At 33.1% G+C, this 24,215-nt stretch overlaps 1 protein-coding gene and 1 long non-coding RNA gene across 2 annotated transcripts in view; one reads left to right on the forward strand and one right to left on the reverse strand.

Annotated features, from left to right (window-relative positions):
* The first annotated feature begins 2,202 nt into the window (after nucleotides 1–2,202).
* LOC112596967 (palmitoleoyl-protein carboxylesterase NOTUM) overlaps nucleotides 2,203–24,215 on the forward strand; it is a 29,547-nt gene continuing 7,534 nt past the window's right edge. Inside the window, exon 1 of the mRNA XM_025342860.1 lies at nucleotides 2,203–2,652. Coding sequence (XP_025198645.1) covers nucleotides 2,638–2,652 — 15 coding nt within the window. The 5' untranslated portion in view covers nucleotides 2,203–2,637. The remainder of the gene's footprint in view (nucleotides 2,653–24,215) is intronic.
* Nucleotides 7,206–23,145, reverse strand: LOC112596968. The gene is made up of 3 exons (XR_003114806.1): nucleotides 22,863–23,145; nucleotides 7,940–8,020; nucleotides 7,206–7,647 (listed from the first exon to the last, which is right to left on the reverse strand). It is a non-coding gene; the product is annotated as an uncharacterized LOC112596968 (long non-coding RNA).

Genomic DNA, 24,215 nt, shown 5'->3' on the forward strand with positions numbered 1-24,215 from the left:
ACAAATTACTGCGTGTGAGTCACATCAAATAACTAACCCAGATAAACTTTAAACTCTCGTTTTTCTTATGTAGTAATGTAGGTAATAATGTTGCACTTAATATACGATGTACGGTATATGGGATATATGATACACAATTTCTGCAGTATATCATTTAACATTATTGGTGTAAACATATATTTTATCTTAACGAAATTTCTATGGAATATATTTACATTTTTATTTATTGATAAATTGACAATTTATTTTATAAATTTACAATTAAAATACTTGTAATAAGTACGAGTATATGTATACTAAATAATAAATATAGTTTTGTTTTAGTATTAGATACAATTGATAAAAATACCTGATAAGATTGTTATCATAATCAATATTTACTTTTCAATAGGTACTTAATATTTAAATGTAAATAATCATATGATCAAATATTAGATACATAAAAAATATAATTTTATATTCTTTAACGAAAAAGAGAATGTTAAATTTCAAACGATTATATTATGTTACAATAAAATAATATTTATATCTCGCATATAAATACAATTATGCATGTAAAATTCGTTTCTTTAATATTTTTATTAAATTATATTTTAAATGATTTGTATATAAGATAATTTATCACATTAACCGTCTGTATATAGTAATTATTATAATCGAATAAGCAAAAAAAATTAATTTTTTTCAAATAAAAGAATTGTCTAGTTGCTTTTTAGGAAATTTAAATTTGTAGGATATTTTATAAAGAGGATATGAAGTTCCATAATCATTCAGCTCTTACATATTTTCACGCAAATACCATAACTTTTTAATTGGATTTTAAATAAACTTCAAAACTACTATTTTTAGTTATTTTTTTTACCCTTTTACGGCACATAAAGTATTAAGCTTTCATCACTTATTTTTTTTTTTTTTACATTACATTAACTCAATTTTTATTTTAGGAAAACTAAAGTTTATCACTAACAAAAGTTTCGGAAATGCCTCATGCCTTGGAGTACTTAAACCCTATGATCGTTACGCCTGAATATGATATAACGTTATCTTTATACATCACTAAATTAAACCAAACTAACTTTAAATTTTTATTCATATTTTTTTTTTCGTTAAATTATATTTTATAAATACAAATAAAATATAAACAAATCACTATTGTATATCTATTTAACATATACCTTCATTCAAAACAAATAAGTTTTATACACGTTTATACAATTAATCTGTTTCGATTACAAAAACATACCATAGCAATAAACAATACTGTAATATGTATATTTGTTGAATGCATAGAGAGAAGGATTACATAAAATAATCAAATAGGTATATTTAGATGTATATCATGAATTTCACTTATTAATTTTTAAATTTAAATTTATTTCCAAAAAATTAATTATGCTTTATTTGTGCTTAGTTCAAAACTTACGTAGTACAAATTAATAAAGTTACTACTACATATAAATAGTTCACAATTAGAATAATTTGACGACAATGAGACCTTCCAATAAAATATGTTTTTTTTTTTTTTAATAATAGTTTAAATATTTCATTTGCTTGAATTTTTTTTTTATTGTATTTGCTTAAATATTTATCTTAAAAATGAATAGTTTAATACATTTTCAATTTTAAAAGTTATTAAAACTTGCTTACGAAATTCGTTAATGGAGATAAGTTTAAAATATTTATCTGTGTATGTTAAGTGGCTGCTAATATAAAATATCCAACAATCTAGATTCCTATAAAGCCATTGAACAATTTTAAAGTAAAAATAAATTGTTTCACAAGGAGCTTAGTTATTAAGTGTTTAAGTGTTGAATGGTTTAGAAGTGGACTCTTTGAAATAATAATATTAATTCAATCAAAAAATTCAGTCACAACATGCAAATATATACTCTGATGTCTTAGCTCTTGTTTTATATGAATCCAATGATGAACGTGATCGATACACAGGGTGATAAAGTAAAATGACGTCCAACCGGCGGATCTATTGTGTGTGTGTACATATACTATGTGTATAATATTATTATATTATTATATACTTACACGTACAATATCATTATAATATATTATGTATCTATAGAGGGATTTACCGACGCCACCGCCATAACACGACGTCAATCGTGGTAAGGAGGGGGTAGGTCTCGTGTACAGACTTTGCGCGCCCATATGATCGTGCGCGCGCGGTATACCAGTTCGAACCAGACGTCCGCGTGTTCCAGTGGTCCGCTGGTATTCACAGTCCATCCGTCATATTACATTATTGTTAATAAAATATTATTATATTAATTCAATACACCGATCGTGACTCTTCTCAGTTTGTCTCTTTCTTTACGACTACATGCATACTCAATAATAATAATTATAATATTATTGTTATTATTTGCATTATTATTTTTTTATTTTTTTTTTACATATTTAACCGACGATTTGCGACGCGTATATACTGTTATAGCTGCAGTCGTTAACTTTGATTTAATACAGTTTTAAACGATAATAATAGTGCATCGTTTACGAGTTATTTTTATTATACTTTTTTTTTCATCCGTTGGATTTTTCCGATTTTCAACCGCCTGACCATTTCGACACGCCAAGAACACGTGCCATTTTTCCGAATGCTTAAATGAGAACCATCGCCCACACATGGATATCACACAAGTAAGTACCTTGTCTGATAAAAAATATTATAATACACATTACACATACATATGCTTGTCCTATTGTGATGTGATATAATTAATAACTACCCTACATAATATACATTTATAAGTTTCTCCAATATCCACTATATAATATCTTTATAATAATTCAAATTATATATGTATTTATTTTTTTAATACACTGTGAATTAAGTTTAGTTTTATCATTTATTAACTTAAAAAATTGGTTTAATTTTTTTATCCGTTAAAAAGTATTGCAGAGTGAATAGTGATCAAGGTTTAATGTTCAAACCTAAGATCGGTGTAGATATTAAATGAAATAATTGCTAATTTATAAATATTACATTTTAACAATATTTTCTTTTTGACTTTGTTTTTATTTTTAAGATAAATTCGTTTTATATTTAGTCAGAATTTTATTACATCTTTGGTCTGTTTAAATTTAAAAATAATTATTTTCAAGAACTATAAAATACCTACTTAAAATAATAAATACAAGGCAGATACTATATTTGTTCTTTCAGCTTTCTTTCTTTATTAGTATAATAGGATATTAATATATTATGACTGCGGTTTAAAAAAAATTGAATATGATAATGTGTTCTTAAATTATAAATTTATTTCAATTTTGAAAAAAAAAGTAGCTGACAATCGTACCAAAATATGCTTATTCTTTATATTATATTTTTAAAATTTTAACAATAAAACTACCAGAAGTTATAATAATTATACTTTTTATTATTAATTTTATTTGTAGGTATATATTATTATTATTTTATTTTATGTAAGTGATGGCAAAAATGTTAGGATTATTAGCTAAAAAGTCATTAACAATTTCATTTATAAGATTTTCTTATACGTTGTACAATAATTTATCAATAGTAAAAAAAAATATACTTTTTTTCAAAATGATAACTTTATTTTTTAATACTTTTACTGTATTATATATATTTTTTTTAAATAATTACTCTAATGTGTAAACATTTATTAATAACTTACCTACGCAACTTTGAAAAATAACTTAGTTTTTGTAGGCTTTAATACTTATTTTAGATTATATATTCTACAGTATTAATTAATCAAAAAAAAAAAAATTAAAAATTTAGGAAGATATGTACATAAATAAATAATTAATATTATGTCATTAAAATTATTATTTTTTCTATATGAAAAAATATTTTTAGACGTCTGTACAAAAGTTACACAAATTGTAGTTTTAACTCATCAGTAACACTGCGTAGTATAAATTCTTTTAACTACTAAAACAATTTATCATTATTCGTTTTCTGTGTAGATATAAAATACACAATACATTGATACTTAACATTTTAAATCAATAATAAAAATATACACAAATCAATAAACTAATAATACAGAATAGTTAAGTTATGTGATTACTGATTATACAACTTAATGAAATAACATTTATTTACAATATTAATAAATATTTCATCACAAAAATGTAAACAAAAGTGAGAAAATTCTTCCAAAAAAATTATCAGCATTTTTCACGTAATAGTTAATAGTATTATTATTTAGCAGTTAATATTTTTTACATTATTGTCCATAAGTTGTATAAAGTCAGAATACGATTAGTTTTAATATATTGAATTGTATTTGAAAGGTTATAAAAAGTATTTATTTTATATTATGTCTGTAGGAATTATGTCAAACATTAATTAATTCGTTCACAGCAATATGAGAACGAGCGTTTAAATATTTTATAATCAAATATATATCTATGAGAAATGGTATGTTTTTACGCATACATATATCAAAATATATAAGTAAATCATTTGAGACGAGAAGTGAAGTCGGTGTCGGTACTTTTACTTATAATATACAAAGCCTAATATGCTTATGATTTTATTATTATTTACTACTACTATATCGTCAATAACTCGGTATAATTTATTTATCACATGCATGTATTATAATGTACTATGTACATTATGCGACCAGTAATTCGGGACGTACGTACACTCGTGTATTATGAATTGTTATTGTTATTATTATTATTATTATTATTATTATTATTAGGTATGTAGAGTGGTTGTGTTTTTAAAAATAATGTTGGTGCGTCTCAAAGAGAACCCGCGGACGTAGTGGCGGGACGGTATTGCGTGGGAAGATAGGGGGAGGACGAAGGAGAAGCGTCATATTATAATATACTATCAAAGCGCGTCGGCAGCGACGTCGACTCCGCGACGGGGCGCCGCCGCCGGTTCCGGCCGACCGGCGGAAGTGCGTGCGGCGCGCACTCGTTCTCCTCTCGTGCATCGCCTGCAGCTCGGTATACCTACTATATTTTTTTTTTTTCGTTCGTCCGGCGCAAAGCGTCGCGAAATTATTTTTAAAAGCTGCAATGGCCCGTTTCCCTCCAAAAATCTTTTCGCGGTTCTTTTTCAACAGACCGCGGCGAGTTAACAGGATGTCCGTAAGACGTCGTCGATGGTTTAATAAAGCGACTACACGCTGTCTGTTCAATACACAGTGCGTAGAGATACGACGCTTTTGACGACAATCCGCTTGTCGCGCCCGCTAGCAGCGCCGTCGCCGCACGCTCGTACACACATTATTATTATTATAATAACAGACATACGCACATACTCGCGGCGCGCGCGCGCGCGTGTTTGTATGTATGTATGTATCTATATTCTATATGTGTATACTTATAAGTTAAGATCTATATAATATATATATATATAAAGATCTTTACGGTGAACCGCCGCCGCCGCCGCCGCCGGGCCGCGCGTCACGGTACAAATTATGTCCGGGGCCGAGGAGATACGCGTCCGTCGTATAATACACTTATTATATGTATATATAAATATATAAGTATATAAGTATCCAACCGGCCCCGCTAACACAACACACACACACACTGTCAACCGGTTTTCGGGCCAGAGGCAACGCGCTCGGGATCAAAAGCGCCGCCACCGACACACACACACACACACTCACACGCATATATAAGATAACAGATATATCCGACGCGCCAACGCCACACAAACGCCGCCGCTCTTCTTCCTTTTTACTACTTATTATTATTTATTGTTGTTATTATTATTATTATTATTATTGTTATTATTATTACTATTATTATTATTATTATTATTATTATTATTATTATTATTATTATTATAATCCGACAACCGCGTAGAAAGTCGAAAAACCATATATACGCGCGCACCACCGTCCTCCATCCACCCACCCCACTGCAACATAACATTTATAAGTTACCGCGACGCAGAAAAAACTAACGTAGATCGATAGCTGACATTGTCAATTGTTATTGTATCGACGACCCTATTATACGCGTAATAATGATCAGTCTCAATGTGATCCACAGTCATCGTCATTTTCCATTCATTCGTTCGTCTTAAGTCTGATGCGAACTTCGACGACCTATGATTTCTAACCACAATGCACTCGATATTTGATTGTGAATTAAAAAATTATTGCTTTACGGCGTGCGGTGTTATGCGAGTTTTACTTAATCAAAACCACATCATTCGTGCACGTTTAATAATTTTAACTATTTATTTTATTTTATTATTTATTACTGTACAATATTTTTAAAAAATTGAAAACGTGTACCTATCCGAATGGCCGGATTTTTTACGTTTATAAATTCCCGTAGTTTTTAAACACTCTATAAGTACACAGTATACTCACCCTATAGCCTACAATAATTTGCAAAACATAATTTTTTATAACAATAATATAATTTAATATTTATACACTTCAACATACTTGGTTTCAATACCAAAATCTCAACTACAATTTGTACATCTGACAAAGACGTGATTCCGATTATTAGAAACACAATCCGCACGTTTTATGAACCATTTTTCGGGAAACAGCAATATTATAATATTGCTAGTATTTTATCAGAATATCCAAAACCAAAATGCTCCAATGCCAAATGCAATATAAAATTTAAGTACAATATTGGACCGATAAAGCGAATTTAGAGTTCGATAAAATAGAAACTTAACCTGTGTCAAAATGTCATACAGTTTTTTTCCAACATATTATCAAACGGCCAACAAATATTCATTTGCTACATCATTAGTTACTAAGCGCGAAAACCAACTTCGTTATTGTACAAATTCTAATCACTATAGATATTCAGATATACTCAAGAGTTAAAATACTTATTGAACAATTTGCATATAAATTTCCAGTCACAAATAAAACTAATTCTCATAAATCATTATTCGTTATTAAGTTAATAAGTAATTAGATGAGTAAAGTCTATACGTCTTAGTAACCTTTATAAGTTTTATGATGAACTTCCAAATTAAAAATTTACCCTATAATACATGCCTACTGAGTATAATTTACGTTTGTAAAGTAATTTCTCTTACGCATACATCGGCATTACGTCAGAACCTGAATAAATATTGTGTGCGTTAAATTTTTTATGTTTATGAAAGCTGTAAGTCTACAATAATCATATTTAAATTACCCAAATAATCAAGTAATTCAGTTGTACATAATATTATATATTATGTATGGAATTTAATCAATTTTAAACGACGCTAGTGTATAAACGCACATAATATTTAAAATTTGAAGAGAATGAGGAGAGACTGAAGCTCAAGTTAGATTAGCCAAGCCCTAAATAATCCCTCTACATTCAAGCCTATCGGTAAATACAATATTCCATACACCATGATATACATAAACGTAAATTTTATTCATATTCGTTGGTGTCTGATGCATTTTCCTCGGTTTTCATGTGTCAGTTGTGTATTGCATGTACGCATGTATGTACGCGTAATGAGACGACGGACAGCGTGTGTTCACCGGGCGGGGGCGTGTTGTGGGGTCCGGGGGGTCCTCTATTAGCCTGTACGTCCGCGGGGTTAGCGGAAGATCTAAATTTTGTTTGATGTGAGCCGACATCGCCGCCGCCGTTCTGTTCGTCGACCGGCTGCTGCTGCTGTTGGTGTAGTCGCCGACCACTCGCTCTTTCTCCATGTACCTATATAATATATTATATTATACAGGTGGTATAATCGTCAAACAGTGCAGTATATAAGCCGCGCACACATGACTATATTTGGTGGTTCCCGAAATCGCGTCAATCGATGGTGGATCCTTTTCTCCGCTAGAAGGGACCCAGCCAGAATTATCGAAATAATGTTAAATGTTCAAAACAACAATAAAAACACATTAACGTCTCACTATAAGAATATTATTAAATTTTTCGTTAAAGTATGTATTGAATGATTCTTCAAAATCAATTTATAATAAAACTAACCCTATATGCTTACCTATTACGTTTCAGTCTTAACGGTTGAAAACCCGAAGCGAGAGGCGAAGGCCTTGGATCCTCATTCGTCTCCATACTTCACCTAAATATAAAATAAAATTATATTATATTATTATTTATATTATTACTTATCAGTCAGTAATTACATGCCAACTACACTCTATACAGTCTATACGACTGTTTGTGGTCCACGTAGATTCCTATACATCTGTGCAGGATATTATTATGCATCACATAAAATGACCAATCTTTATACATATTTACGTGTACAATATGTACTATAAACACGCGATTGTCGTCATCAGTCGAGGATAAATAACATTTTGTATGGTTGTGTAGACGTGTAGTGTACGGTATATCAGGCTTGTGTATGTCCTAGTGTGTTAATCAGTTTATCGGAATACAATGAAAGACGATTTTCTTTCTTCTATATCATATTATTTATTTTCCACGCAATGTGTGTACGATGAAAGTCGCTTTATTTTTATTTTTTGTTTTATTATTAATTTTTTTAAATATTTTTTTTTCGGGGGGGGGACGAGAAAATGGTATCATGTCATTCATTAAGTACAAGAAGAAAGTACAATATATGCTCGCGCATAGTGTGGTATCGACTACGATGATTTTGAAGAGGGAGGGTGGAAGAGTGAACCGTCGAGCGGATGTTGGCGGCAAAATCATATAATATCATATTGTTCACAATAGACGTTGCCCACCACAGCTAATGATTAATTATTACTACTATCATATTATTATTATTGTTATCGAATAAAATATGTACAAAATAATATTGTAGTCGTGAGGGATGGACGACGGGAGAGGGGAAAAATTTTTCATAATTGGAGTAATTATCGGCGTCGGTAAAATACAAAAGAAATGTTATTATTATTATTTATCTCGTCCAACGAACTCGGCGGAAAACGGTGGCGCGGCAGCAGGTCGTCGGAACATAGCCGCGCATGCTTATATACCTAATACCTATTACTATTTACTAGTTACTACTACACACATATTATATACAAACTTATAATAGGTATATTATACCCACCTTCTCATATTTTTATTAATGCATTATAGCAGCTATTCTATTACATATATTATAATAATTAATAACAATAATTATTATGCTATAATAAATCGTTCTACGCGTATTTCCGCAACCTCAAAAACTTTTTCAATCGGGATTAATAGGTATTTTTTGTTATTGTTATTATATGGAAACGATTTCGCATTCCCTTGTGTAACGCGAATATAGCTGCACGCGTATCGTTATTATACATATCGGACGTTTTAATTTTTTTTTTTTTTTTATACCGTAAATTTAACAGTGCAACAATCCTATCAAAGTGTATATACTAGTATAATATATTTGTACTAAAATCTATTTAAAAAATTTAGTAGATAGATATACGTTAACCATAGCAATCGTCACGAGGTAAAAGATCAAAAAACATATAAATATTATAGACAATACATAAACATGTAAATAACGTACGCAATAATAAATAGCAGTTAAACAGAATGATAATAATTAATAATATTATACATTACGCGTTCGGATCCAGTACACGCGTGCTCATAATTCTTGTAGTTTTTAATATGTATGCACTCACAAGTCAAATGGCCAATTATAATATAATTTCATTTAATAATGTATTATAATTCGATTTATGGTTTGTTCTTTGTTGTACTAAAATTGTTTTGAGAATGCGTTCAAAGTGTATTTTATTTATTTTTTTTTTTTTTTTGAGCCACTTGTGCTTTGAAAACCGTTTGAAAATAAATTTAATATTTGAATAATGCATAAAAAATATAGGTTTACCTATGCATGATTAATAAACTAGATCTATTACTAAGCTCTGAAACTTACCCCAAAAATATTAAGTGCGAAATTCATCACGCAGTGATAAAAGTATAGTAAAAAATACAATCAATACATAATTGTAATATTTTTAAGCATGCAATAAGGAAACGACAATAAGGATAGAAAAAAAATTCTGTTTTATGTACCAATACCAATTAGTATGTGTACTCGACAAACTAACTCATAAAAATCAGTTTTTGAACCACGACGTCGTCGCAGTAGCCACTCAACAAAACGAAACGAATGTTTGTGTAAATATTTGTAGATACGTGTCGAGATTTGAAAAAAAAAAAGTAAACAATGTATTTTACGCGGCTTCAGCTCCTACTGGTCTTTAATAACCTCTGAAAAGGAATTTCCCCACAATATTTTTATGATTGATAATTTTTTATTATTTCATAATAAAACCGCGCTTTTAAAAAACAAATTAATAAATTATGTCGATCGTAACCTGTACTATATTACAATAATTATGTAATATAACATACGCATGTGATTATAGTAATCGTCATACGTTTAATATATCTTTACAGCATAACGTAATACAATGATAAATATATTGGGTCATTTTATATGTACTTGATAAATAAGAACTTGTCGAATAGCGGCCACGAAATTAGATGACGACGGAGACGTAGTGTACTGTTATAATATGTTATTACAGCATACAACTGTTATAGCATACACATGGATAATACTTTACTAGTAATAATAATAATAATAATAATGTTAAAATACCTTACCTAGACTGTTTTTTATTATTATTATTTATTTATTCTGATTGATGACCATCGTCCGTACGTCCGAGCCGATACGAATCTCCGAGAGAAACGGAAAGTGTGTAACGCTAGGCAGCGGCGACGGTATAAACGAACCGGCTGATGCGTGCAAGTATACAGGGCTTTTTGTCTGTAGATTTTTTTTCTTTTCCACCTTGTCGGCGACCGCTATAGACTAAAGTATATACTTCTCTCTTTATATATATATATATATACAATATACGTTCTGTGTACCGCAGTGTTTCATATATATATATATATTAGTATACTATTATTGTTATTATTATTCTTATAGCTACAGCAGTCGGCATGTCTATTATAATCTATAGGAGTATACATAATATTATTTGAAACGCATATATGATATTTCGATTCCGCGTGTTAAATTATTAAGGGCTACTTTTTATAGTGTATGTATATTATACATACACTATAATAATAATGATATACTGTTAGCGCGATCAAAAAACTGTGCGTGGTTTAGAAATCGATTTTTTCGAAATTCTCGTACTCGCAACAAACGCTGATCACGTATTGTACGTATTATATTATTATTATTATTATTATTACTCGATTGTTTCTTATATAAATTGTGTATTATAAGATATAATAGTTAAGTATGGTCAAATTCCGGGGATATCGTTCCACACCGCATTTTTACTATCAATATTTCATCCCCCGCCACCATATAATAAACGGGTGCTTAAAACGTTCTTCGATGATTCCACTAACACTCCCTCCCCCTATCACGGTGAGTTACAACTCATCGTGGTAATTTACAATGCGAACTGCTGTAGTGTAGGGATTTAAGCAGCAGGAGTCAGCTATCGTCAAAGTGAAATCGTCGAATATTAACATATTATTATATTGCGTATCCACCCCCCTCCCGCCACACTTGTTTTAAACCACTTTGTAACGCACTCGCTACACCGATGACTGCGTTTAAAATATATATATAAATTATAATGATATAATACTATCACGAGATAGGTAATATTCATTATGTACAATAAAATATGTTAAAATATATAATACATATACACGTACGTATTATAATAAGGTTTTGTCGGCGGCTGCTTTGACGAGCTCTTCGGCTTGAAAAACGGTTTCCCAAAAATATTCGTTTGACGCGGTCCGCTAAAGCGGTGTGTTTGTATGTGTGTGTGTGTGTGTGTGTCTGTCTTCTACACATCAATAACGCCCGCGCGATCGACACGATATCGTGTGCGTGGAAGACTACGATCGTTAACAACAATAATAATAATTATAATCGTTTTCGGGTCGTTGAGGGTCGCGCGCCTTTGCACGTGCCGAATTTCGGGCGTCATGTTAACACGTCGCGTCGCACAACGCGCGAGATTCTGTGTGCCGCACATTCCAACAGATTATTATTTTGTATATGTATAGTGTTTCGCGTTTGGCCCGAGTCCATCATCACAGATACAGACACACACACATGCACGCACAACCGATTTTATCGAGAAAATTTCGACATTGAAACATCAACAGGTCTCCTCCCGTGGTTTTTTTATATTGTGTGATTCTCGATAAAACATTTTTCGAATATTTGCAATAATAATAGGTACCTACTCGGTGTCTCTGTTATAATATTAATAAATAATTGTTTGTGTGTGTGTGTGTGTGTGTGTGTGTGTGTGTGTGTGTGTGTTATGCAAAGCAAACCAATTATTTATCTGCAGGTGTGTATATTATGTGTTCGTAAACGTAATTAGGTTGAGGGCATGTAAAAGAAAATGCATTTTGAATCCTAACATCATTTTTTTAAACATATCTAATTACGTTTAGTCTTATATTTGTATTTATTTCTTATTTATGAAACTATTATAACTGCTTGGTCGTATTGATTTTATTAATTATATTTTGTTTATTTGCTAGGTACTTTATGTGCACTAGTATGTACCGCTTAAACCGTGATTTTATATAGTGTTGTTTTCGTAAAAGCTATGAATTATAAAAATTATTACAATTTAACACTACTACAAATTTTCAACGAACTATGTTCAATTTTAGAAAAAGATAAGTGAAGGGTTGAAAAATGTAGACCGACAAAATTAGTGGGATTGACCACCGATCGCCCGGGGTATTTGAATAATCGAATAATGTTGTGCGGCAGATTTGAACACAGCGCGCGCCGCGCTTAAGAGCGTCGCTAGCTTGCAAAAAAGATCGCGGTCGTACCAAAACGGATAGTCCCATTATGACTCCCCGCCAGGTAAAATACCTACATATAAAACCGGATTTCCTACTTCTGACTACCCGCAAATCGCGTCATTTGTCGGCGGCAGTGGCGGCGGCCGCGCGGGGGAGTTTTTCTTCACACGTTTTTCACGTTACCCCGTATAATATTGCAAAAAAATAATAATAATACTCTTCCCGGTCGCTCGCCGGGTACTCTTGAGCATCGTACTTGTATGCGCGCGCGTTATATATTATATAGTGCTTACATATACTTATACGCATCGCAAACACCGAGTACATATACATATACAGAAATACATATATATATATACTTATACTTACAACGTGCGTGTGGACCGTGGAGGGCACAGCTGTCAGGCGGCAGAACATCAAAGGCGCGAGGCGACCCCTGCGGGCGCGTTCGTATTTTGTTTACATAGGCGGCACGCATTCAAAGGCGGCGAACCAATTGTGATTTTGCACGTCCGAAAGGAGCCGGCGGCCGCCGCCGCCGCCAACGGTATACACACGCGCGCGGGCGCGCGTATATTTATTGTTCTTTATATTACACACACACAAACGCACGCACACGTATGACGATCATATTAACCATTATAATATATTTCTCTCTCTCTCTCTCTCTCTTTCTCTTTCTCTTTCACTGGGCCGTCCGTTTTTTTTTCAGCTTTTTTTCCCATGCATCGCACCCTGCACTGCACACCACGCGAAGGCACACGATATTATAAAAAGAGATTTTCTTCCCGTACGCGCATAATAATAATAATAATAATAATAATAATAATATATAAAATATATATAATAAGCCCACGTCCCACATTATATTCTTTTGTATTTATATATTACATTGTACAGGTAAAGGTATTTATATAATAAAATGTTATATCAAACCGTTTATACACGCCACGTGCATATTATAATATGCCGCGGTGCCGACGTCAGGTTACAATATTATCGACGGTATGGTATGTATATAATACTATCGCGGAACGTATACGACAAAACCAAACCATATAGTATACACGTCCCCGCGTGCAGCGTCTCTCTTGTACATGAGGTTAGGTACCACCTACCGATGTGTGATTTGTATCTCACGCAACGTAATGATATGTCATAGCCGCATGTCGTAGTACTTGCACCGCGGTATAGAGATACGCCCACGCCTTTGTCGCGCCACTATACCTGTATATGTATTATAATATATTGTCATATCGCATTATGCACACCTTTAAGTTGGGTTTCGAATATTTACCGTGAAAAACCACTCGCTTGCAAGACCGCAGTAATGCGAGTAATGCTGAGATGGAGATCGTAACCACCGGACCCGCACCCGATGTACGTCACGATCGTGTATGCTTTGATGATGACTTAAATTGCGTACACTGGAGTCGTGATAACCGCAGTTTTCGCCCTGCACATTTGATGCGATGAACATGGGAGTAGAAAGTACCGTATATTAAATATACCGTCTAATATTAATAATTAATATGCATGATATACCACGGTTACAAAGGACTTTGCACTGCATGCGTTGTGTATGTAATAATTGTAATATATACTTGGCTGCAATAGTCTCATGACGTACTCAGACGTAAAGATAAGCGCGAGATGTATGCTACAATGTATATTATTTAATGTACCTATAATATCTTCGCGTAAGTACGATCTTTGCGTGCGTGCGTGGGTACATAATGTTGTTTGTGGATCTGTGCGTGCGTGCACGACTGCAAGATCGACAAAGAGTGTGAAATCGACATTCTCTCCGGTCAGCCGCCGTGGTAGCGGCAGTTTACTAAAAACGATTACCTACCCGAAATTTTCAGTTAACAATGAATTTGTCCAAATTTTCATGCAAGTGCCAGAATGGCCGTGAAGTGTTAAATACAATAATAATGTATAGTTGATACAACGCGCGTTCATCGATTTATTTAATTTCTTCTATTCACTTTGTAGTTTTGTACACCGCAACGTACCTATCTTAATTCTTAAATAGTAGTTTCGAATATGAGCGTCGTCTGCTAAGACTTTCTTCTTGTCCGATGTTCGCCATATGAATTATGATGATCCATGCGTACAAATTATATATATTATATAACGTATAAATTATAGATCATAGACATACATTTAAGAAATCCGAAATCAGTCTTAAAAATTGCAATATCGCATTGTATATGGCTGACTTTAAAGCCGCATCTCCTTAAAACCCACGTGTCTTTCTCTCAACTCACCATTTTTATTTTTGTCAGTACCTATACAATATACATTTACCCAACTCAAGCTGCAATTTTAACTACGCATAGACATAAATAGGAAGGAGGACTTACGAGTTATAACAACAGAATCTTTTCCGTACCTATTTTCAGTCCCTAAACAATATATTAATGTCGTTTTTCCTAATTTAGTACCTATCTATACATTTATGATATTTAATTAGTTTTACGATTAAAATATGTAAATTTATAAATTTATCAACACATGCATTATGATATTGGTAGTATCACACAGAAATTATATAGGGTTTAAAACTGGAAAGGTTGTTTTAAATCAATACTATACTTTTAAATAACAAAAATTAATTTTCGAATATTTTGAAAGTTTTCAATGCATGTTTAAACCATTTTCGATTCCGATTTTTTCGATACTACATTTGAGATCAACGTTCATACATTGTCGGCTTGAGATTAAAAGGCTCGAAGGCGTTTTAAACAGTACCCGATCTTTGTTAACCCCACATCGCCTATTCAACACACCGTAAACTTCTTAAAATATATTATACTCGTACGTATATCTGGATTCCTCTATACGCGCTTAGGCATTTTGAATGTGATCACACAGCGGGGAGGCGCTGATGTCCTCGGAGATCATGAACCGTGACAAAACCCGATGGCGAAAACCACCCGCGCTTACGGCACCACAACGAATCGTCCAAACGCGCCGACCCAGTGTTGTCCGAAACAATAAAAATCCGTTGTACTTATATAATATACCGTTCGAAGTAGATATGACTACCATATTATTATTTGATCTGTATAGAAGTGTAGAGTATATAATATTATAAATACCTAAACGACCGTATTTTTAGTATTATAGATATGTTTATCATTTTGTAATAAATATTTTATGTATGATATAGTAAGCGCATGCATGTATATTGTATATAATAGACTGAAGTGTCGCCCGAGATCGAAATTTATGACGGATCCCATATAAGTGTAATTTATGTTGGTTATACATTTGATTTCTTCAAATGAGATTTTTATTCATAAAAATAATAAAATGTTTTTAATATAATAAACTATACAGCGAATACATAGATACGTCTGTTCAAAGTAATATACTCGTAAATCAAATATAGTTCGTATTTTTCTTTAAGTATATATATTTTTAACTAAATTATGTAACAAAAACATTGATCGTCATGTTCTTTAATAGTTTAAAAACATGGCAGGGTTAGTACTCTTGATAGCCGCGCAAAAGAAAATTATGTTAGTTTAGTAAAATTGTTTTATTAAAAGTTTGTCTTGTATAACAAAATTAAAATCTCAAGACAATATAATTCAGTTATGCTTATGACTCATAAGCAATAATAAAGGCCATATATTTACATCACACATAAATTGTAACTGTCTATTGAGTTTATGTCGTATCATGCACCTGTATATATAACTACAAAAGGTACAGTGCGCGATATAATTTTTGCTTTTTTTTTAAACACCATATGTATATTGTTATAGACTACGTATTTTTAATATAATAATTAATAATATAATCATACCTGAGAGTGGACAGGGCTATCTTTAACTACTTTATAATATAGTAATGTATCCATTACATTGTAACGTGGTCGGGGATGATCAGTTAAGTATATGATATTTAGGGAAGAAATTAGTTTCTTTTGAATGTATTATAACCGCAGCTCGAGAGCACGAAAGATATTTTGGATCTTATTATTACAAATATGCGTAGATTGGTGGAATAATTGTTAATATGTACATAAGATTTATTATTACTTAGGAACACAGTTTATCTAAGGTACATAACTTATATGCTTAAAATTGATTAAAACTCAGCAGGCAACTAAATGGGATGCACTGAATATAATTACTTATTATATTATAATCAACTCAACACTTTTTGTGTAGCTCAATATATAATATAATATATATATTATATATATAAGACCATAAGGGTGATCGTTGAATAATTTTATCATACTTTTTAAACGGTTTTCAAACTTAGGAATAAGCAAGACAAACTTAACCCGCTCACTAATTTTTTAGAATTTGATCGTAACGCCACTCAAAAATCTTAGAAACTTTCCAGGTGTTACATTGTGCTAATATTATTTCAACAATTCGTCAAATGAATACGCATTTTATTCTCTTAATTTAAAAAAAGCAAATGTTCATATTTTTAAACTTAGAAAACGAACGAATGAATTTAACAATGTATATCATTAAATATTTTTATTCGTTCCTATCATCTCGAGTTTATCCTTAACAATCTCGACATTTATTGTTCGTATCGTATAATATTAATATCGAAATGAAGCAAAATAACAGGTAATAAACAAATGTACTTTCGTTCGGGTGTATTTTTTATTATTTCTTTTTTACATTACAGCAGGCGTCGAAAGTTTCATTTGAAGTACTAATAAAATATTCGAAAGAGTGAAAAAATGTATATAGATATTACCTTATGCACTCGAGGTTTCCGTTTTCATATCACATGTATGTAACAAATTGTGTTTATTATTTTATATTTTTTACGGGAGTACATATAGAAAAAATTTTATTACGTTGCTTTCCACTTCAGAAGAAAAAGTAACAATATAACTTACTCACGACATGTATTTCTCTTCTTTTTCATGATCAGCCGTGGGTTCAAAATAAACTGCTGATACGTATACCGATATACCTTGTACCTATATAAAATTATTTTGAATCCTTGCGAACTGCTACAATTAAATTATTTCACCTATTTGATGAAATTCATATCTGTTTAATATTTGACTTAAAAAATGATGTATCCTTAATGGAAAATTAGTTAGTTATATTTTTATTTAAATTGTACGTATAAAATATAAATAGAACAAACACAAAATGTGAAAGATTGGTATTTTTGTTTACGAATCACTATACTTTTGTCGGATAATTACCATTTATCACAATATTATTACCTACCTTCTTTACGTTCCATTGTCGGCAAATCTTGGTAAATCTAGAAAATTTCATAACTTTTACCCGAAAACATTGAAAATTTGAAAACTAACTACTTGTTAGGACAACGAAAAACACTCTTCCACGTACATAACAAAGTATTATTATGTTTTATTATTATATTATTTATATTTATTGTTAATATAAAACGGTAAAATGGCTTTCGACTGTGACACGCCGACACACTACTTTGTACAATGTACATGGTCATTTTTTCTCTGCGTTTTACGACCTTTTGGCGGACATATTATGAGACACACGTCAAAGGACGTTTTTGATGATGGACAGGAGAAAAAAGGCTAAAATCATAATCTCTAGTACAATACAACGTTGCGGTCCAGTGTATTATACAGTGGATCCATAAAATTTATTGAACCACATTTTTTTGCAGGACGCTTGGCCACGCGTGTTTCTTTGACGGACATTTGTAGGCACGCTAGGAATTTTGTAATATTCTTGTTTACGTTGAAACCAAAATTTAAAAAAAAAAATCTCAAACTGGTATTATAATAATGCGTTTGATTTTACAATAGTGTGCACGTGCACGCGTATGTACCTAGTATATTATAATATAATTCTTTTGTATTAATTCGTGAAGATTTATTACGGTTATTATTTATTAACAATAATTGGGTCGTGTATTATACAATCCGCCATCCGGTATACCAAAAGAGAATTGAATATTTCTTTAACGAATTCATAGTTATAGAGAAAGAGGCCTAATTTAAAAGAATAGTTTTCACTTTTATAAAATACGACCACAAGCTTTTAACGCATTATTATTATATTTAAATATAATAATATAATAATAATGAGAGTGCATTTGTTCATTGCAATTATCACATATATGTGCACCTTGCGTATATAAGAGGGAAGCAAGAAGGAGGTAATTAAATTTTAGCGGGCGACACTTTATCAAATTATTATATTACTTATTATTACATATATTTTAATAATAAAATTAAAAAGTGTGTGTAAATATAAAACAAATAAAAGTAAACCACAGTTAAAATAATTTTTGCAGTTCTAAGCCAACCCAAGACACAAAAAAAGAGTTATAAAAATAATTTTCTGAAAATTAAATGTATCAATATTTAATGCTAATAAAATTGTAAAAGTGTTATGAAATAGGTAGGTACTTCTATAATCGTCTATAAATAGTATCAATTTGATAATATTCTTACTTAATGTTGCATAATGCAATAAACAAATATGACTGTTTTAATATACAATATATCTACCAAATGAGAACCGGACGAAGGAGACTTGAAAACATGTCCACTCGGGACAGCAAAATCCTAAACGGTACTGCTTACTCAATGAGCACGCTTATTCAATGTGTAAATGGAATCACGTGTAATTTGTCGAGTTTACAGGAAGTCGTTGTTATCGTCATTATTATTTTATAAAATGTTGACGGTTCTGTGTCAAACAAGTCGCATCGAAATTGTTTTTTTTTCGTACGCAACGCACGGTATAATATTTTTTCGTCATTCTCTCCTCTCTCTCTCTCTCTCTTTTTCTCCTCTGTCTCTGTCTCTATCTCTGTCTCTTGCTCTTTCTTTTCCACAGCTGCAATAGCTCGCGTCCAAAACAAGCCTGTTATTCTATACCTACGTTATATCCATGAATGCGCTTAATGACTTTGGCGGCAAAACGAACGTTATACACGTTTCGATTATTATTATTATTATTATTATTTACGTGTACGTATAGTAGTAACTTGGATAGGCCGTCGCCGCAAACGTGTGTTGTGGTATAGTGTATATTATGTATTATATTATACCTGTATATAGTATAGACGCATAATATGCACGACGGCAGCGTAGTACACGGCGGTGGGCGTTACCTCGGCCGGTCCTGTTTGGTACCCAATTAGCCGCTAAATTACGATCTCCCGAGTCTGCTACTGAATTTAACACGACACAATGTACCGGGAGCGCTTAAAAATCGAATGGTTTTTTTCTCCTCTTCGTTTTCTTCTACCACCCGCTCATTCCACCGCGACCACCACCTTCTCGTCATCGTCGCCGCCGCCGCCGTCGCAGTCATGCGGTGGTATTCTCGCTCCTACCTAATTCGTTCAGAATCGGTTGTAAATTACACCCTTTGAAGTATCCGCCGGTGTGCGGCCGTGTGTATAGCTGCGCTACTATAATATACGCTACGTATATATTGTACTATTACAGCTATACATATATAGTATACACCTACAGTGTAATACGACGACGATTTCGAGTTCCACGTGCAGGGCTGCCGCCGTCGAGTTCACGCAGTACCCGCGATTAAAGTGACTCGAGACCTAAGAACCATGCGTTTTTGTACATTTTTGTTTTTCGGATTTCGAAACGGGCCATACCTACCTACTTTTTTTTTTCGTTTAACGTTTTTGCGATACCTATTATTATAACACAGTAATATGCGTACGCTCGACAGTCAACAGCTGTTCACAACACTCACAACACTACGATAAATCATAGCGGTGTTTACGATGTATATACTTCGCCGCTTGTGGATTACAAGAAAAAAATTCATGTCACTTCTAGGAATTGTAGTGGTCAGTATGAAACAACAACCCCAATAAAAAAATAAAAAAAAATACAAAAAGGTTCGAAACGGGTTAACATTAAAAGTTAATAGAACTACACGATATAATGGAATTTCAAAAAGAAAAATATTTAGTGTCGAGTTTCAAAGAATATAATATTTTATATTATTTAATATGTAGGTACTCATCGAGTACCTATTATATATTATGTTTTGTACAGGAAACATATTATTATGGTTAACGTTAGAGCCGTTTTTCAAAGAATTTTTTTACCAAAAACATAAAATATATAATAATAATACGTTAATACGTATAATACTGTGAAAATATTTATAATATTATGAACGCGTGCAAACAAAACTCAATAACCGTAAAAGTTAATTTTTGAAATGAAAACTCGAAAAAACCGTCTGAAACGCAATACATTTTATTTGTTTAAATATCGAAAACGCAAATATTTGTTATTTTTAATGTTGACGGTTTGCATATACTCTTACAACACATACGCGAGTACCTACTTGAATTCTCAAGTGACCTAATTTAAAAAAAAAAAAATCTTCTAACAAAAACTACTTGTCTATACAGAAATAATGTGCAGGTATTATACAGCCTTGGGAATAACTATTTTCGTGTTGAAAATCTTCATAAAAATTATAATTACAACGCTGTTGCACATGCGGTTGATGATGGTGGTGATGATAATAATGATGACGATGACGATGATAATAATAATAAGTTATTATATTTCGGTCTAGAGTTCGTGGCTCTATAATACCTTAAGGATGACTATACAACAACAACAACAACAACAACAACAACGCACGCGTGTAGCTACAATATATAATAAATTATACACTCGCGTCTAATACATACGTATATATATATATTATAATTTACATTATAAACAACTGCATACTATCACAAATTTCATTGTGGCATGCCAAAGACATAGTGGAAGGAGGCATCCTAGATTTGTATTATCATTGTTTTACTATATTATGTGGGTATGTATTTTGATTTTTCAAATACAAGAATGAGGGCAAAGAATGATCTAATATGAAAGATTTTGTGGAATTTAAATGCTGTCAGGGTACGTATAGTTATGAATGTTTGATAGGCACTAGACAGTGTCAGCTGCGGGCTTTGGTTATATTGTATGACGACTGAGCGTCCTGAGAGTTGTTCGAATAACTGATAAAGTTCACCACGCCGCTGTATAGTCGCGTGCAAAGTGCAATACATATATCGTAACGTGTGTGTGTGTTTTTTTTTATAAATGAAACGGCGGCATTAGATGGACAAAAAAATAACAATAAATGACCGTTTTTGTTTTTATTTTTTTTTTTAATTTTATTTTTGTCTTTTAATCGGGTGATCGCACGCGTGCATGGTTGATATCACGACGGTGATAGATACGTATATATAATATTATACGACGTTAATGATCACCGACAGAGATCTATCCGGTGACATTGCGCGCGCGTTTATTATATTATTATGTTGTGCGAGCCGGTTTTCACTCATACCGCCGCCACTGCCGCCGGCGGACAAATTACGCGCGTGCACTCGCGTGACCGTCGGTAACGGGAAACGAGGACGACAAATTCCAAAGCGGATGGGGAAAAAAACACGAAAATCGTTTGCTACAAAACAAGACGAGTACATGCGCGAGCAGTTTTTGCTTTTGAATTGAGAGGGAATAGGTCACCCAGAGTAACGACCATACAAAGTCGTACTAATGTCTGAGAAAAATGTGATCCCCCCCCCCATCCATCTTTATAAGCGTTTCTGGGGGATACTCTGAGGCAACCAGTGTCGACCGATCGATTTACGAATTCCGTTATCATGCCCACGTTTTACTTTCGGAATCGATTTGTACTGAAGATTTCGTCGAAATCGATTAAATTAGGTAGGTTATTATTGTACATTTATAGTGACTCTCTCGATCTCCCCCCTAACGTACCCTTAATCTCACCATCGAGATTACATCGATCATAATATAGGTATAAAGTAAACCTCGTGGCGAATCTAAACTTGATTTTGGATTGCGAGGGTGAAGGCCGCCTATACGTCTGAAGGTTAGTAGGGATACTCAATTATTATATATATTTATATATTGTATACAATGAATAAACGATTTATGCGTAGTTATTTACAAAGTGCATGCGTACGCGTTGAAATTCTTACCGGTATTTAATATTATACCTGATATAATATACGTACTATTTGCATTCACAACGCGTTATTCGACGTTTTCATAATGACTGAAGGCTCGTTGGACAACTTAGTATACTTACGTTAAGAATATCGCTGTTTACCAAACCGACGGCGTGCGAACGGAAACAGCGGAGTGCAAAGAACAAAAAGACCCCTTTGCCCCTTTTCTTTGGGCCCCGCGGGATACGCCGTGTCGGTGATCCATTTCGGGGCATTCATCACGTCGCGCACCTGCGTCCAGCTGAATGCCGCAGTAACATAATATTATATTATGTGATAATAATAACGTGCGGTGTCTTAAAGAGAGTTGGCCGGGGCGCCACTGCAGAGAATTATGTCGAGCGCTCGCGTATAAATCGCAGAACCCGCGCCGAGAACGAGCGCGCACAACGACTACGGCGACGATTCGTTTAGGCGTGTAATTAACGACGGCGGCGGCACGTCACGGACCCGCGGAGGTCGCGGCGTTTTCGTCTGATGTTTTGCCGCCCGCGCGGGGTCACCGCCACTCCTACACGATATGTATATAATAATAATAATAATAATAATAATAATATTGTTATATAGTTACACCGACACCGCAAACACGTTGGTGTAACACAACACAGCACGCGTACGACATGATAATATTGTAATAAATCACACTTTAAGTACTTATATAGGATTCATCGCACTTGTTGCAACGCGTCCGGCCGCCGCGCGCAGAGGATTGTTGAAAATATTCTCGTCTCGTACACGATTCCGGATTTGTGTTCTTATATATTTTTGCTAGCCTCGCAACAGATTTCATTGACCGAATTCCTATACCGTAATGATAACGTCGCGTTCGTTTTGTTCGCGATTTAAACGTAGGTATATAGATAATATTACCTATACGCTGCGGCCGGGCGGTCGGGAGTATAGGTAGGTAGGTACCCGACGTGACCTGCGGCGACCGGCGACAGTCCTCGTGGCGATATACCACGACCGCGATGCAGTGACGGGTCGGCACGTGGTATACCGCGGTGGTATTTGTGTCGTATTGCCGGCGCCTGTCGCGCAATGACCGCGGTACAACAATGGTAGTGTATACGCAGCATCGCGAAAAGAAAGACAAAAAATAAATCGAACGTTCCCGATACGCGACCGTTCCGTTTGTGTCCATCGGTTCTGTTTTTATTTTATTTTTTTTTTTTTTTATACCCATAAACATACATAGAAGAGGTACCCATATTCTTTGCATTCCGCATGAATCGTTTACCCCTCTGGCCGTCGTCGGACGCAGTGCTACAGCAGCAGTGTGCGGCGAAACCGCTCGTCGTCGGTCGAGTATGAGAAAAATAATTTACGATAAACAAATCACGCGAACACGTATTGCCGCACACTACAACTTTACTATTATTGGTCGTTTTATTTAAACGCGTACCTATGGGCATTATAATAACGCGGAGCGA

This window comes from Melanaphis sacchari, unplaced genomic scaffold, assembly GCF_002803265.2.
Source record: "Melanaphis sacchari strain LSU unplaced genomic scaffold, SCAv2.0 Contig36_pilon_pilon, whole genome shotgun sequence".
In the NCBI taxonomy this organism is placed as follows: Eukaryota; Metazoa; Arthropoda; class Insecta; order Hemiptera; family Aphididae; genus Melanaphis; species Melanaphis sacchari.